Source organism: Acipenser ruthenus, chromosome 14 (assembly GCF_902713425.1).
Source record: "Acipenser ruthenus chromosome 14, fAciRut3.2 maternal haplotype, whole genome shotgun sequence".
NCBI classification, from domain to species: Eukaryota; Metazoa; Chordata; class Actinopteri; order Acipenseriformes; family Acipenseridae; genus Acipenser; species Acipenser ruthenus.
In genome coordinates, this window is record NC_081202.1 from 22,411,626 (window position 1) to 22,428,126 (window position 16,501).

At 35.7% G+C, this 16,501-nt stretch overlaps 1 protein-coding gene across 4 annotated transcripts in view; it reads left to right on the plus strand.

Moving 5' to 3' along the window:
• LOC117419695 (membrane-associated guanylate kinase, WW and PDZ domain-containing protein 2-like) overlaps positions 1-16,501 on the plus strand; it is a 293,429-nt gene that overhangs the window by 168,102 nt on the left and 108,826 nt on the right. For all 4 annotated transcript variants that reach the window (XM_058986121.1, XM_034032701.3, XM_034032702.3 and 1 more), the window contains exon 4: positions 12,996-13,211. In XM_058986121.1, the coding sequence (XP_058842104.1) occupies positions 12,996-13,211 (216 nt within the window). The remainder of the gene's footprint in view (positions 1-12,995; positions 13,212-16,501) is intronic.

Here is a 16,501-nt window from a genome sequence, read left to right on the forward strand (position 1 = left end):
CTGCATCTCAGCACATTTGGAAAAGAGCATTCAATCAGTGTTTTTCCCATACTAGTGTTTTTTCCCATTCATGCAGATGGTCAATTTAACGGTTGGTTGCTGAAGCAATGCTGTTAGGTTTGCGTTCTTGTTTTGCTTTGCATTGTGGGATTTAAGTTTGTGCTTATTTCTGGGTGATTACCCAACAGTGTTTCCTTTCCCAGATTTATGTTAATATTCAAAATATTTGATCAATTGCATTAATAACTCCAGTTCTAATCTTACTTACAGTGGAAGATCTTTTTTTTTTATTATAAGAACAGATGCTTAAAATTAAATACCAGATTTCCAGGGGTGAAACTGACCTTTTTCTGCCACATATTGTTTAACAGTTGATCATTAAAAATCAGAGCTGTCAAGTGATCAAAAAAATGAATCACAATTAATCTTGAGATTTAAAAAAATAATTAATTTTGGATTTAATCACATATTTAATTGAAACAATTACTGCATCCATCTCATTTGTTTTATTATTGATGCTATTATCATCATCATCATCATCATCATCATCATCATCATCATCAAAAAAATAACTTGGCATAAAAAACATGTTTACCTATTTCTGGATTCTCTTTATAGTTTAATATTTATTTACAATCCAGCATTGTTGTTAAAAGGTCTGTTGTTAAATGGTCTGAACCAACTGCTAAATCACAATGGAGTCAGTTTATTACTCACCTTACTGCATTTACAATTTTTGTACAAGTTTCCTCTACTCATAAACTGATTTAATAATAATAATAATAATAATAATAATGCACATTAACATAGTTTTTATTAACAACTTGAAATTGCCTAAATAAAACAAAGCATTCACTGAGTAACGGTTATATCCTCCATAATTGTAAATAATATTGTTTAAAAATAAATGTGGTTATTGAAATAAAACAAAACTACAATGTGACCGGCTCTGCAGTCGGTAGCTATCCAACAGCTCTGGTTATACTTATAGTATTGTACTTAATAGATTCATGGGTTTGCAGCGATCCTGAATTTCTAAGAGTACTCTATCGAAACTGACGGGTTTCATTTGTTGTATTGTTGTTGTCTGTAGCAGAAAAACTACTAGAGTGTATTTTGAGAAGTGAAAGCATGTTTAGCACGCAGGTGGTACAGCAAACTAGATGCACGTCTGTGATACTGGAACTCACTTTGACAGTAGATACAAGTAACCCTCTTTCTATCCAATGAACCATCAGACAGTTTTTAAAAATTAAACGGCCCATTCACAAGTCCTTCAGTTTGAGTGCTTTGCTACATAATGCGGTTCCAGTGATCAAACGGTGATGACTATACTTATTAAATCTTGGCATGCACTAAAACGGTGCCGCAGGAAATGAATTACGGTATGCTAACAGGTACAAGACAGGAGTGCGATTAACATGTGTTAAAAACATCAATCTCCCAAAAACGGTGTTAAATGCGATTAATTGACAGCCCTATTAAAAATATATACTTTGAATCCACCTTGGATAAACTACTTAGTAAAGGCACAACCAAGTCAAGTACAAAACGAGTCATTCAATAAGGAGTTAGTTGCGGACACTGTTTTGTATCACATATTAAAAGTAGGTGTTCTAATCTTGACATTTTCCATTGGTCAGTTGATCATCTGATCTGCAATCGATTTAATTGATTACTTACACGTGTTTGCTAGTGATATGAAATTGTATTGAAAAACAATGACATGTTAAGCAAAGTATTAACATAATGCTATTTTCTGCAAATGTTTCATAATGCCAGCTAATGTTTAATATACATATATTTTCTTACATGTAATTTGACAGTTTAGAAAAATATTTGCGACTAAGATGATTCGATAAACATGTAGTACTGCCGTGAAAGGAAATCAACTGATGTTTTTCGGGGGACAGGAACGAGGGCTTATCCCCTTCCTTCCGTCCTGCCAATAATATCTGATTTATTTTGTTTTCCCGGTAGCTACAGGCTAAAGTAAAAAGAAAGTGCGCTAGGTATTCATTTCATTTTGTTACTGTAGTTTGTACTGTATGACCTACTGTACAGATTTAGATTTGTACATAATGTAATGTGTAGCCTACCCAAAACATATTTGTGTTATTTCAGTGCAATGATTTATACATTTAAAATACACTGAGCACTGTAAATGCATGTGTGTGCGATTGTATTGTATTTTTTTAACCCGATATCTCCTTATGCGGCCCCGCTATAGAATCTGATTAAACTGCCTTTCATTATTTATTCACACCACTCTCACAATGCTAGAGATCTCGCTAAGAGGACGCAGCGGATATTTTAATTAGTATATTGCGGCTCTCTTCATAAACATATTTTCTCTTAGTACACACGACAAATGCATACTTTGTGAATTGTCGCAACGACATTGCAAATTGCAGTATGTTTCCTCTGCGACTGGGTCATCTTAGTACATCTACCCCTGAGTATGATGAGGTATTTTTCCTAATGAGGTTCAGTCTGCTTTACAAGGTAGATATTAAAATAAGTTCTTAAGCACTTTCATCTCTCCCTTGATATGCATCTATTTCCATGTCAAAATTAAAATAGACTCAGAAATCAAAGTCATTCTAATGAAGTTCAGTGTTGACAAAGAAAATGAAGGCTTGCATAATAATCCCAGACTGGGGCAATGAGAGCACATTAAAAAACTGTTGCAGAATTTAAGTCACTGCTTGCACATCTGTTAAGTGTGGCTAATTGCAACAAAAATATTGACTCTGAAGGAAAAATCAACAATAAGATATTACCCACAGCAACCAGATAAATACACTCTCATGTCTTTCACACACATAACTTGACTGATGGGAATCGCGCACTTGAGAGATGAAGTGGGACGCAATTGTGAAATTGACTTCATGGCTATTCTAAACATTTCAGAATTCACTTAACCATGACTGCCTTTACTTTGCTGTGCTTCTCTTCTTTATTACAAAAGCACTTTACAGAGTAAATACCGTGGTGCCGAAAAACATAGCGTTACATGTCCTCACGTGGTGCTACAACTGTTTAAATAACGTGCCTGTGATTTTTCTTTTCATTATTAACATCCTGACAACTTTTTACACTTACAACTTTAAAGTCTGTTTCAAAGGTTTTTTTTTTTTTTTTCAAAATGGCTGCTCTAGTGCACTGGGGTTTGAGATCTGTCCTGTAAATCACTGCAGGAAGAGCGATTTAACAAAAAAAAAGTTCTAAGTGTAAAACGTTGTCAGGATGTTAACAATGAAAAGAAGAATTACAGGTACGTCATTGTAGCAGCACATGGGGACGTGTAATGCTATATTTTTCGGAACCCCGTTCCTTACTGTTTAAGCAAAATTACCGGATTTAAGGATGTAATACCAGGCCCCATCTCCTCTCTAGCAGGATCTAACTCTGCTACTTCTTTTTGTTTGTTTTACCAAATTAGAACCTCACACAATCTGCCCAGCATTACTCCCTTCAGATTTCAAACCCGACCTGATATCCCAGTAAGAAAATCTGAACTAACCACAAGCTAGGTAAGAAGGTGAAAATATGTTGTTTTCATTAGTCCAGATATGGCAGTAGACATCAACTCATTAGTCAAATGTTGATAATTACATGGGATGGACCGTGGTTTCCAAAAGATTGCAAAGAGTTGGATTGTTCACACCCTTATACTTTCTCAGCAGGGCCATTTCTCTGACAGGTGGTCTGAGAGTTACAGGACTGTATAATGGAAGGGATGTCGCCTTGAGAGCTAAAGGCGTTTTTCTTGATCTCTGTCAGGATTTGCATAAAACTAAAGATGAGGAAAAAGAGTGATTGACTTCTTTCTATAGTCAGGTCTAAGACATTCAATTTACCAGTTTGCAGTGGATTATGCAGAGGTGTGCTAGGACTATGAAAAAAGACCTCTGTATATATATATATATAACCTGTGACATTCAACAAAGAATTGCTTTGGATAATCATTTGAGAAGTCAAGAACAATTTCCAGACTAATGTTACAGAAACTGCATTTTTGAAAATGCCAGGTGGATTTAGTCAGTGGCAGCCCTGCTTATCCAATTCGGACACACAGTTGGGATATTTATGCCACACATACATTTTAATGCCATGGTAACGACACTCACTTACTTATTTCTATTTAAATCTACTAATGTGGAACTATCCACTATTCCTTTCTATTTAAACCTTTAGGTATCATGGTATTGAGTCTATTATTTTTCATTATTCTTCTGTATTGTGTTTTATTTCATTGTATTTCTTATGTTTAAGTTGCACAGACTTAAGATTAATGTTCTAAGAACACTGTGACATAGACAGTTCTGAGACGGAGTACCAATCCTAAAAAGATATATCGTATTCCAGATTCAGTCCATGGGAAAATAAGGTCTTAAGTCTGTGAATCCAGAAGTTTTCCCTTTTATCTAACATGTTAGAACCGTACACTTTTGCTACTGGAAGATTCTTGATATCAGCAAGGCTATGGTTTTGAGAGTTGCAACAGGTTGATCCAGCTTTTTCGTAATTATGGCAGACTTATGGTTTCTGAAACAAGTTTGTTTTTTGCAGTCAGGTCGTTTGCACTGTATAATGTACTGTAGATGACATTGGTAGAACTGTAGGTTCTACTTGTTTTATACTTAGTGTTCCGCGTTTCCAGTTTATTCCAAATTTTACCGAAAAATTACAGGATTTTCTTTTAACTGGATGTCGGTTTTTACTGATTTACTGATTTTTTGTCTATTATTCAATATTTTCCCATTACTATTTTCTAGGAAATGCACAATATTTTGATTAAAATGCTGTTTTATTTTGACTCTGACATTGTAATAAGCAGCCCTACACTGTATCCCAGGATACAGCAGACGTTTAGACGTCAGAGGATCCAATAACATTCAAACGTGGTTCTCTGTCATTTCACAAACATATTCCCAACTGATTATGTTGGCCAATCAAAATCTGATTATTGTGGCAATTGCTGGGCATAGTAACTACTAGCTTGATCAAAAACTAAATTGAAATACATACACAAAAATATAATCTTTTTAGTGTATGAGGAATGGGGAGAAAACGTAAATCAGTTTATGAATATTCAAAAGAAAATGAATGTTTCGAAGTATACAAAAAGCAAACATAGCAGAAGTGGGTCAGATGAGGCAGAGGATGCATAGCGCTGCCTTCAACAAGAAAAACAGATCATGCATGCATGCATTGTAAATCAGCAGCACTAGAAATCAGAGTGGATAAAATAAAAACTGGTAAAAGGGCAAAGGAGGACAATTACATAGTTACATTTGGCATAAATACATTGCAAAGACCCAAAGACTATGAACATGGCGAAGTTGTCTGCAAAAAAACAGCAATCAAAGTGTTGCAGATCATCTTGTCAGCCAGTCCAAAAGCTCATTATGGAGGGAACATAACAGAAATGCTTCTTTAATATGTTATAACATAGAAACAAGGTACCATGGTATTACAACCATAGTATGAAGTTACGATCTTTATAATTACATTGTATATAAAAAAAACTATTTACTGGTTAATGTTTTTATGTTGCTCACCACAAAATAAGCAGTCAGTGTGTTATTGTGAGACATAAAGAAACAAACAGGCTATTAAAGCTGTGAAAATGTACTGTAAAAACAGCAAGTACTGGTGCAGCAAAAACACCCTGGATTGTTTAAAGAGCATGTTACAGATTATATATTCCTTCATTAGTGCAGTTGTTGTAAAGCATAGCTTTTACATTATCTTGTTGTTTGACTCAATAATTGGCACAATCGCCTCTGAAGCACAGGGTCACAGGATTTTATCCTAAAACAGTTCACAGGATGTATTCCCTCTGAGCAACTTGCATGATTTGAATGTAAAATTTAATTCTAATATTAAGGGTCTTGTGTATCAAGGTCTGAAATCCAATTAATGAAAGTCTCTCTTGTGTATTTTTGTCTGTAGAAGTATTTAAAACTCCAGGGAGGGTTGTTTTAATTAAGTACACGGTGGAAGTAGTTACAGTTGATCCACATCTGTTTAAATACCTGATACTAGGTCCACTGTTCTTACTTTGTTTAAATGAGTCAAGTAAATCCCAGTTTCATATCTGCTTTGTTATTTAAATATGCACAGTACACTTGTAATAAGAGTAAAAGCTTGACTCGGTCACTCCTAGGGTATTGTCTACAGTCCAAGAGCCAAAACAAGAGAGCTTGAGCACACTGCTTCATTAGTATTAACAATACAAGTGCACGTCTACAGACTGCCTGTCAATGGGCTTAATAGCACAATAGGCTCAAAATATAAAAAATATAAGTGTGACATACAGACGGATTCTGATTCTCAATAATGTATAGTAATTTTATCACAGCTAGTTAAACTGTTCTCTAGACTTATTTCAAAAAGAAAGTGTGATATACAGTATGTACTACATACAGGTTGTAAAAACAGACACAGGCCTAAAGAATGTCTTAACTACAATTGGATGAGCATTTCTCTAGAGTCTCTAAAGTGTGACATATAGTAAATACACACACCTCCACTATAGCCCTAGATATATGTAAACTGTATATCGCATTATGCTGCAGGTATACAAGTAGAAGCCACCTATACGTCAGAAAATGAAGTACTGTATTGTAAGTTTTGAGAATTCCATATCATATCATTTCAGCATGTTTTATTTTGGATTTTAATCACAATAACAATGTATTATTTTAACAGTTGTTAGATATTTAGAATGGCCTGGGATGCATTCTGCAATATACACTGCATTCATTTTGCTCTCAGATAAGTCATAGTTTGGCAATAATTCACAGTATCGGTAATCTCCAGATGTCTCTTTTTCTTTTTCAAAGTGTTTTTTTTTGTTCTATTCTTACTTTTATTAGTAAGTTGACACAAAATGTTGAGAGATTCCAAAACTCTTCCTTAGTCCATCAATCGCCTCAGGCCACCGCCCTTAACTGTCACAACTGTAATTTTTATGTTATGTTCTAGAAATCCCATAAAAAGATGAGCATAGTCCGGGACAAATGATGCACCAATAACTGTACCCTGTATTTGCAGAAAAAATGAATTCTCAGTTTTTAGTAAGTCCCATGTGTGCCATAGCAAGTAAAAAGGCAGTTTGGTGTCTGTATGCCAGTTCTACTGTCTAAGTAATATCTTAAAGCATTTAAACCATCAGTGTGTGGAATGTAGGTATACATACAAACTAACAACATCGAGGGTAGCTAAGACAACATTTGGATTCTGTAACTTAATTTTCTACAACTGAATGATAGTCACCCGTATCTGGCTGAAATATGTGGACTAATTTATCATAGACAACAACAGCTGTCATTGGTATTTGTCAAAGATTTTGGCAAAGCTTGTATACTGGTCTGAATATATGATGCTGTTAGTCTTTAATTTTCTTCTTTATTTTAGTTAACATACATTTAAAAGTATGAATTGTGACGTATGGATACTGTTAGCAGTAGCAGGCAATCTGAAACCTTTAGTGTCATGGAACAGCTAGATCACTTTGAGGTAATCCTGTCTAAAGTAAGCTGGAAACTGATGCTTTCCCAATTTATTTATTTATCAGCAAACAGTAAGCTTTGTTGTAATGTTTTAATCAAACCATGTATAGTTGCAATGGCTAAAAGCACTGATTTATAGTTTATAAAGTTATTGGAAGCTTCTATTGTGTTGGTTGAAGAATGGAGTTCACTGAATTGTTTTAAAGATAATTGACTACATTAAATCCCCATGGGAGAACTGCCTGTATAATAATGTACACAAATGATTAAACACATACATGTGCCAGATAGCCAAATCTATTGAGATTTGTTTATTCCTGGTATTAGAAAATGCTCAGCACTCTGTTCTCCTCTCGCACACAGATTCTCTTTGAGGAAGGTACTCTTCCCCCATGCCTGTATGCTTTGTGGATGCACGGTTTTAGCCAGCATTTTACATTTAAGCTTTTTACAGTTACTCTGGTTCCTCAGAGAATAAATCAACAGTATGAAATAAAAAGAAAACGTGCTTGTTCCCTGGGCAATTTAGCAAGCTTCATTGTCTAATCATGACAAATAAGAGGAAAAAGGAAATGTAAAAAGACTGCAGGCCCCTGGATATGTGTTCACCATTAAAAAGGCAGAATCAGAAAAGACTACACCAGAAATGCCTATCATCAGATCATTTGTTTTTCAGCATTTAATTTTTATTTTATTTTATTTTTACAGAGAAGAATAAAATTATAACTATTTGAAGTCAATAGCTATTCTGGTTGCCAGGAAGCAAATAAACAGAGTATTATTATTTATTGATAAGGGATTGAGGGTAATCTACTGACAGACAGGGAGAGACACAATGACTGGCGTTGAAGATGCCACACAGGCGCTCAGGATTTATTTACAATACAATGGCCATCGGGCTGTACCAGCAATGATATCGCTGCCCTAAACTAATCCCTACCCCGAGTGGCAAATAAAACCCTGATCCCTGTTCCACACAGGGTGGTCAGAGGCTTTGGATCTTTTGCTTGGATGACAGGTTAGTTTTCCGGGTAGCATGGATGTCCTGGTCTTTGGCACATTAGCAGCCCTGAGGTGTGCCGGTCAAGGAACCACAGCGATCCACTCCTCGGCTGTGATTCCCTGTAAACAAACTCAGCTGGCAGTGCAACACAGGTCATTAACTGCCAGGAACCAAGCACTGAATTACAGTTAAAAGTCCTGTGTGAAACCAGACATATGTTTAGTACATTAGCGTAATGCGATTTCCTCATTTTAAAAGATAGATTGATGTTTCTGGTTTATATTCCGTTTGAGTAACAAAAAGTCTGTCTGAGCTGTCAATGTACAATAAGTTGTGTCTCACTGTAATATACATTCTCTGAGAACTAGGAACTAGATTAAGTTAAAATAGTATCATTCAGTTTTTTACATAATAAAGGTCACTACTGTGTATTTAAATGCATGAGGATTGATTTAAAAATTGGAGCATTGTTACTGTAAAACAAACTTTAGGATTAAGTTCTTCCACGGCAACACCAAAATAAAATAAACTGACAAAGCAGTCATGAATGACCAGGAATGGATTGATTTCTTGAGGATTATTACTTAATTATACCATATGAGAAGTAATTCAGTTATAATATGCAACCCTCCAATGGTGTAGTTTAAAAAATTTAGGAAAGGTGAAGAACAAATTATTCTGGTGCCAAAGATTATGGCTGCTCGCTGTGAAAGTACCAAGATAGAGTGATAACTATAGTTATCTGTCTGGCTGGCTAATGGGTTCATTTATTCCATCATTTTCAGAGTTGCAGATATGTTACTGCACGTTTTTTTACAAGTTTCTCATCCCCCATGGTTTTCTGGCAGGCTTTCAGGATAACAGAGTAAGGACATGTACATTTTTGAAGTTGTAAATGTATGGCTAGTGTGTTCACAAAAAAACAGGGTTATGTATTTATTCCGCCAAAAAATATTAAACCAAGACTTCACATTTTACTTGTGAACTCAGATTTAAATTGCTGATATATTTAATCGAGTCACAGGGCAACCAAAGACCCCCACATGGCAAACTTGTAACTGATCCACTCATCATAGCCTCTTACACCTAAAGAGATACAGGAACATCAACCCACAGAAAGCATGTCACTTGTTTATAAAAAGCTAGATTTGAATGTCCACAGAAGGGATAAACATGCTGCTGCCCATTCCCCATGATTATCATTATTTTCATTTGTATTTCTCATATCCTTTCCAAAGCAGAGCAGTAAATCCATTAACATGACCATGCTGAGCAACAACTTTAACAAGGAGAGGTAATCAAAAACAATGACCGGGGGCAAAGGAATGGGGACGTTTTTCTTCTGAAATTAGTCCTGTCGGATTATTCTTTTTAATCATATATAAAAAATAACACAATGGCAGATGTGTATACATCTAACAGTGTGGATTTCTATTAATTAAAAAAAAAATTGAAGAATCTCATGTGCATGCACTATTATCACAATCATACTCAAATTGTGAAGTAAAATACATGCTTTTCGCACACTGAATATATACGTGGGCTTGACCATGATATGCATGTCAGATGAGATTTAAGGTGATTGGGAGGAACTATCACAAGTGGTTTACTGCAGTTTTTAGCAGCTTTCTTTTGCTAACCTGGATAATGACTGCTCTATCTTTAATGGGTCTGAATCATGCACTAAAATTAATCCACACTTCCTTTCATGTAGCAGTTCTATAAATCTCTTCTACGTTTGCATTCGGTGAAACATGACTGACTTATAAACCCAGTGTGTTTCATTCCATTAATGACTTCAAATGAAATACAATTTGTACAGATAAATATTGAGTATACACTATGGTTTGTTATTTATCCCCATCAGGGAGGCGAGAACCCACAACATATGGTGGAAAGAGTTATGAATGGCAAGCTACCATTGTGAAAGCCTCGTTAAACCCTATTTTACATGCAAAGAGAAGGCTTGGACCTTATTAATCCAAGTGTGGCTGAGAGAAGGTGCTCATTAATAATGTATGTTTTTGCAGCTGCTATCTGTCTTTTGATACAGATGAACCTTCCTTCAACTAAAAGCCAAGGGTAAAGATACAAGCAGGAAGTCAACGTGACATAGAGATGGGTTTTCTGTCTCCACCCCCCTTGATTGTTGAACATAAATGTTCTGTGTCCCCGGGCACTGGTTGTGATGAGGAGCACAAAGATACAAAATGGCTGGGTTTAGATGCAAATGAAAATCGACTCTACAGTCTTGACTCTGTGACTCTGTCACGCAAAAAAGCAAAAGAACGTCCTTTGGTCAGCGCGACTTTAAGGGCAGGGTCAATTGCTTCCTCACAATAAAAACAGCTGCAAAAAACCCATTTAAACCGGAGCAGGAATCGTGCTTGTGGCTCACAAGGTTTCAGCAGTCAAGATCCCGTTCTTCTGACTTAATATCACGTAATCTCCAGCAGAAAGGTCGTACAAAACATAGACACCAACATAGACACACTGTACATTTATGGACTATTTCAACACTAGAACTGCCACGGTTATATTCATACCTACAACAACTGGTACACCATCAATATTAAAATGAAAGACAAACTGTCAGATACAACCTCAAAAGTTTCATTCAAGCACATCATATCAAACATCTGCACAGCCGAAACGCCATATCTAAATGAAAAATTAAACATAAAAGGGTTTATTTTCTAACTTACCACATATAAAGCACTACTTAAAAAATGAAAAACTATAATAAAATAAACATTTCAAAAGAAAATAGTGTGTAAACAGGTATATGCACACTTAAAACTGTAAAAACAAAAGTAGTTTTTAATCTAAAACTAAAGTAACATATGATTTATCTTGTGTGTGTGTGTCACTCGCAGCACAGAATCCAGGTTGAGCTGTTGCAGCCTGCAGCTTTCTGATTGAAATGTTTCTGCTGAAGCGCTGTGGCTCGCTTCAAGATGAAATCTCTCCTACCTTGTATAAAACAAAGGAATTGATGGCTGCCAGGTCCAGTAGAGATAACAACAGGCTTGTGTGTGTATATATATATATATATATATATAAATTGAATATTGTAGGTTATATTCAAAATAAAAACATGTATTGTAAAAGGCAGTTCTAGTGTTAATGAAATTTAACTTTTAAATGTTCCACAAACACACACACACACACACACACACACACAAATATAAATTCTAAGTGGTAAAACTTGTGTGTGTTGGAAAGGTAACCAGACAAACAAGTAGCTAATGCACAGCTTAATTCAGAATGTGCGCTGCAACACGTGAATTAATGTATTTTGTTAAATGTTTTTATCTTCATGGCAACGCATGCAAGCTCTCCTCACAATATTAAAAGTCGTTCTTTCCCTAATTAGTATGCAGACAGGTACATTGAAATATCCCCTCCCCTAAATCACTATCACTGCAGTAATTTGCATTGTCACGGCCCGATTTGTCATCCTAAATCATAACTACATGGAAACGCAATTCCTGAGAAGTACGGCCAAAACATTGTGAGGAAAACTGTCATGACTTGTCCTTGTAAACATCGTCAATGTTGAGTGGGTGTCACTCAAAAAATACAAATTCCCAAGAGAACTGAGCTGTTCTATTTGGAGTGATTCTAAAAAAAACTGCAATATAGCAGACCCCTGCACTGAAGTACTCTATGTGCTATTAAGTTCTGAAAATATCCATGTGCCATCGAATAAGTTACTGGAATAAGTTCAGTAAGATATTCTGGCTGTGGGCATGTTTGTTGTTTGTTAGTCTTTAATGCTTTTTTTATATACAACATTAAAGATGTATCATGCAATAGCACATCTTAGTATTACAAGAATTAAGCATAGATAATAGCCATATGTCAAATTGGAGTTAAGATCCACCCAGAAGCATGAAAAGAAAATCTTCTATAACAATGAAATACATAGTGAGGTATACACCTTATATATGTGGTCTAATCCAACATCAACTACTTTAGTCTAAAACAGTGTATTACTTAAGTATAGTCTCATTTAACCAAATGGATTAGAGTGATTGGCTTCTCGGATATGCATGAGTACCATTAGAGGTTTTCTGTAATCTAATTAGGTTTGCAGTGTCTGCATGATTAATGTATTTGCAGTTCCAAGGTGCTTTGTACCCTTGTAAATACTTTCAGCGCTCCTTGCATTCTGCCTCGGCTTCAAATGTAGATTAAATATTTGCCAATAATAGAGATTTTGAGATTTTTAATAAAGTGAGACTTGACTGTACTTTCAATTTTAAATAAATCTGGATATGCTGTTCTCCCAGGTGAGTTTGTGAGAATCTCCTACTAATATTGATATAATTTAAGGCTCAAACAAGGCTTGGAAATGCTTGAGTTCAATTAAGAAATACGTTTTGATCTACCCACTGTCATATGTAAAACTGCAATGGTAGGAGTGTAGACATACATGTTTAATTGTTTTTTTTTTTTTTTCACAGATAACTATTACGGTACTCCCAAACCACCTGCTGAACCAACCCCACTGCTGCTAAATGTAACAGACCAGATCCTGCCGGGCGCCAAACCAAGTGCCGAGGGGAAGCGGAAACGAAACAAGTCTGTGAGCAACATGGAGAAAGCCGGCATTGAGCCCCCAGAGGAGGAAGAGGAAGAGAGACCAGTCGTCAACGGCAACGGCGTAGCAATAACTCCAGGTTAGAACTGTCAGCTTTAATTCTGTAATTACACGCAAGCAGCAGCATGTCATTGCTTTTCTGGTCAGATTTTTTTAAATTAAGTTTGACATTAAGCCAATATTATTTCCCTTAAAAGGAATTTGAATTTAATAATGTCATCCTTACTGGGTTCATGGATTGATGGTACGACAGACATGCATCTCTCATTGCTTTGTTTTTGTTTTTTTAATGGGAAGGACAAAGCATATTTTCAAAATATTTTACAGTGTTAGAAGAAATTGATTGCTACATTTTGAATGGTTTAAATGAAGGTGAATTCAGAAATGTCTGGAGTTATCCATATTTTACAGTGGCTGTTTCTGGATTTCTTACAGTATGCTTGCTAGATTGTTTAGGTGGATTTACAGCCCTTGTCAAACAGACGCTGCACGGCTAGCTTTACCATTTCTTAATGAAAAGAGCAAACGTAGGTTTTGTTAAATTTAGACAAACTGTATTGCAGATCAATCACAGTAATTGAATTTTTCAGGCTTCACTTGCAGGATTTGTAGACATTCTTATTCATTCGAAGTATGGGGGAATTACATTATAGCTGAAATGGAAGAATCATCCATTTGTTGCTGTAGAATACAGTTGAATCTGTGGGACCTAATTTTCATGTGAAACAAACACCATCAAAATCTCATTGTCTTGTTTCTTGGTTAAATCAAATCGGCAGTGATTAACAGTGACTGAAATTTTCCCAATCATATGTAGGTCATTTTTTCTAATTTTCTTTAATCAATATTGAATTGTATTAGTCTGAATCTTGTTTAATAAGGATTTATATATAGTCATTACATTATGTTTTGACAAAAAAAGTCCAGGCATGTTGCTTTCCTATAGTTTTTATTTTGAACACTTCCTTATTAAGATGCATTTCATAACCTACTCTGCAGTAGGGGGCCACATAAACGAGCATCATGCCAGCTCTATTTAGAAAAACCGTTTTGTTTTTCGCAGGGTGGCTCAAATCAGGTCGCCTGGTCACCAAATGAGACCTTCAATTTTAATATGGCCAGTAGATTTGACCATAAAGTCGCCACGTTGGCGTCTAAGCAATTACAGTATATACGACAGAACTTTGGTTCTGTAATAAAGGATTTCTGCTTAACTGGCAGAATCTGCACCGTCCTGTTGATCTCTTTTCTTGTTTCAAGCTCGGTTGCTGCTGCCCTCAAGCTTATTATTATTATTATTATTATTATTATTATTATTATTATTATTATTATTTATTTCTTAGCAGACGCCCTTATCCAGGGTGACTTACAATTGTTACAAGATATCACATTAGTTTTACATACATTTACATTAGTTTTTACACATTATTTTTACATACAATTACCCATTTATACAGTTGTTTTTTTTTTACTGGAGCAATCTAGGTAAAGTACCTTGCTCAAGGGTACAGCAGCAGTGTCCTGAGTACCTCTTCAATCTGCTGACCCAATATGTCCCTGCCCGCAAGCTGAGGTCCTCCAACTCTGGCCTGCTTGTTATCCCCAAGCAAAAGTGCACCACACTTGGAGAACGCTCGTTTAGCTTCATGGCTCCGACTCTTTGGAACTCTCTCCCAGCTTTGGTGCGTGATGCTCCCACTGTTGCTTGCTTTAAATCAACTCTCAAGACCCACTTGTTCTCTCCTGCTTTACATGCTCTGTAAGCCTCATATCTGTTATTAGCTGTTGTGTCTGCTACTTCTAACGTTCTTTTTTTTTTTTTTTTTTACTGTATCTTATACTCATGATTCTATAAGACATATGCATCCACAGTGTTTTAGAATTTTCACACCCTAGCCTTGTATTTAATGTATTATGCACTGTTTTTCACTGTATCTTGTAAAGCGCTTTGTGATGGTGGTCCACTATGAAAGGCGCTCTATAAAATAAAGATTGATTTGATTGATTGATTGAGGTGCGTGTGCTGCCTTACGGCACAGACAGGAGGGTTTAAAATAACTACACAGCTTTTAAATTCTCCGTGGCCGAGACAGGAGGGTTTAAAATAACTACACAGCTTTTAAATTCTCCGTATATATATATATATATATATATATAAACTTAAACAGTCAAATCTATTTGCATTTGGATTTGGAAAATCCACATCTGGCCCACTCCATGAAAATGAGAATGTAACAGAAGATGAGGAGTAGGAGCTAACAGAAATGTGTTCACTTCCCTGGATTTTTTTTATATAGTTATCTTCCTTGGCATTTGAGTAATAGTTCTATTTCCTGGCATTTTCTGTATATACTTCACTCATTGGCAGTTTATTGATTTTATGCACACAGAAAATAGTTCCCTGGCATTTATTGTATATAGTTCCCCGAAATTTTATGGAGTTAGTTCTCTTTCACATTGATTGTATAGTCCCATCATTTAAAAGTAATAAAAAAACACCCATTACATGAAAACAAAGCATGCAAAAGCAATGTGTGTGCAACATATACATGTCTCCTCATATTGTCCCCATTTGAAAATGTTGGCCACCATAAAAGTTCACTTGGCCACCAGGTTTTGAAAGCTAATGGCCAAATGGCCACCAGCATACAAAGCAGTTTGTCCCATCCTGGTTTTTCTCTAGCTTTCATTTGATTTTTAAAATGCTGTGAGGATGTTATCACCTCAATAGAATGCACAGGCTTTGCAATTCCTTGGCATTGAATTCAGGTCTTTGTTATTTTTTTTTAATTATTATTTCTGCACTGTTTTGAGCGCTGATCTAAGTGCTATACACTCGAGCAGTGATCTAAGTGCTATACACTCGAGCAGTGATCTAAGTGCTATACACTTGAGCAGTGATCTAAGTGCTATACACTCGAGCAGTGATCTAAGTGCTACTAGTCTTTCAGGTAGCAGTTTTTCAGGTAGCAAGCTAGTTTAGAATTAGCATTAGTTCTGTGTGTTTCGAAGACTACTGAACCCTTGTATAAAATAATAAATTGTGTAAGGGTGGACTGTTTTACTGGGCTTGTACGTTATTAAGATCCCATTTCACTAGAGGACACCATTGCAACCAGATCTGAGATGACACAATCAATTTATGTTCAGTTTGTAGAGGTTTGTGCTGAAATTAATTTGCAAATTCAAAATCTATACCTTTCCATTTTATCCATTCATTATTAAAGTGACTGGTCAGGCAAATTAATCTTTTAAAGTACCAACATATAATTCTGATAGGAACTTATAGGAAAACTGTAATTGGCTAACTGTTTTATGTGGTATGTTATTGCAATAGATATCAAGTCAAGTACAACATATTTGTGTCTT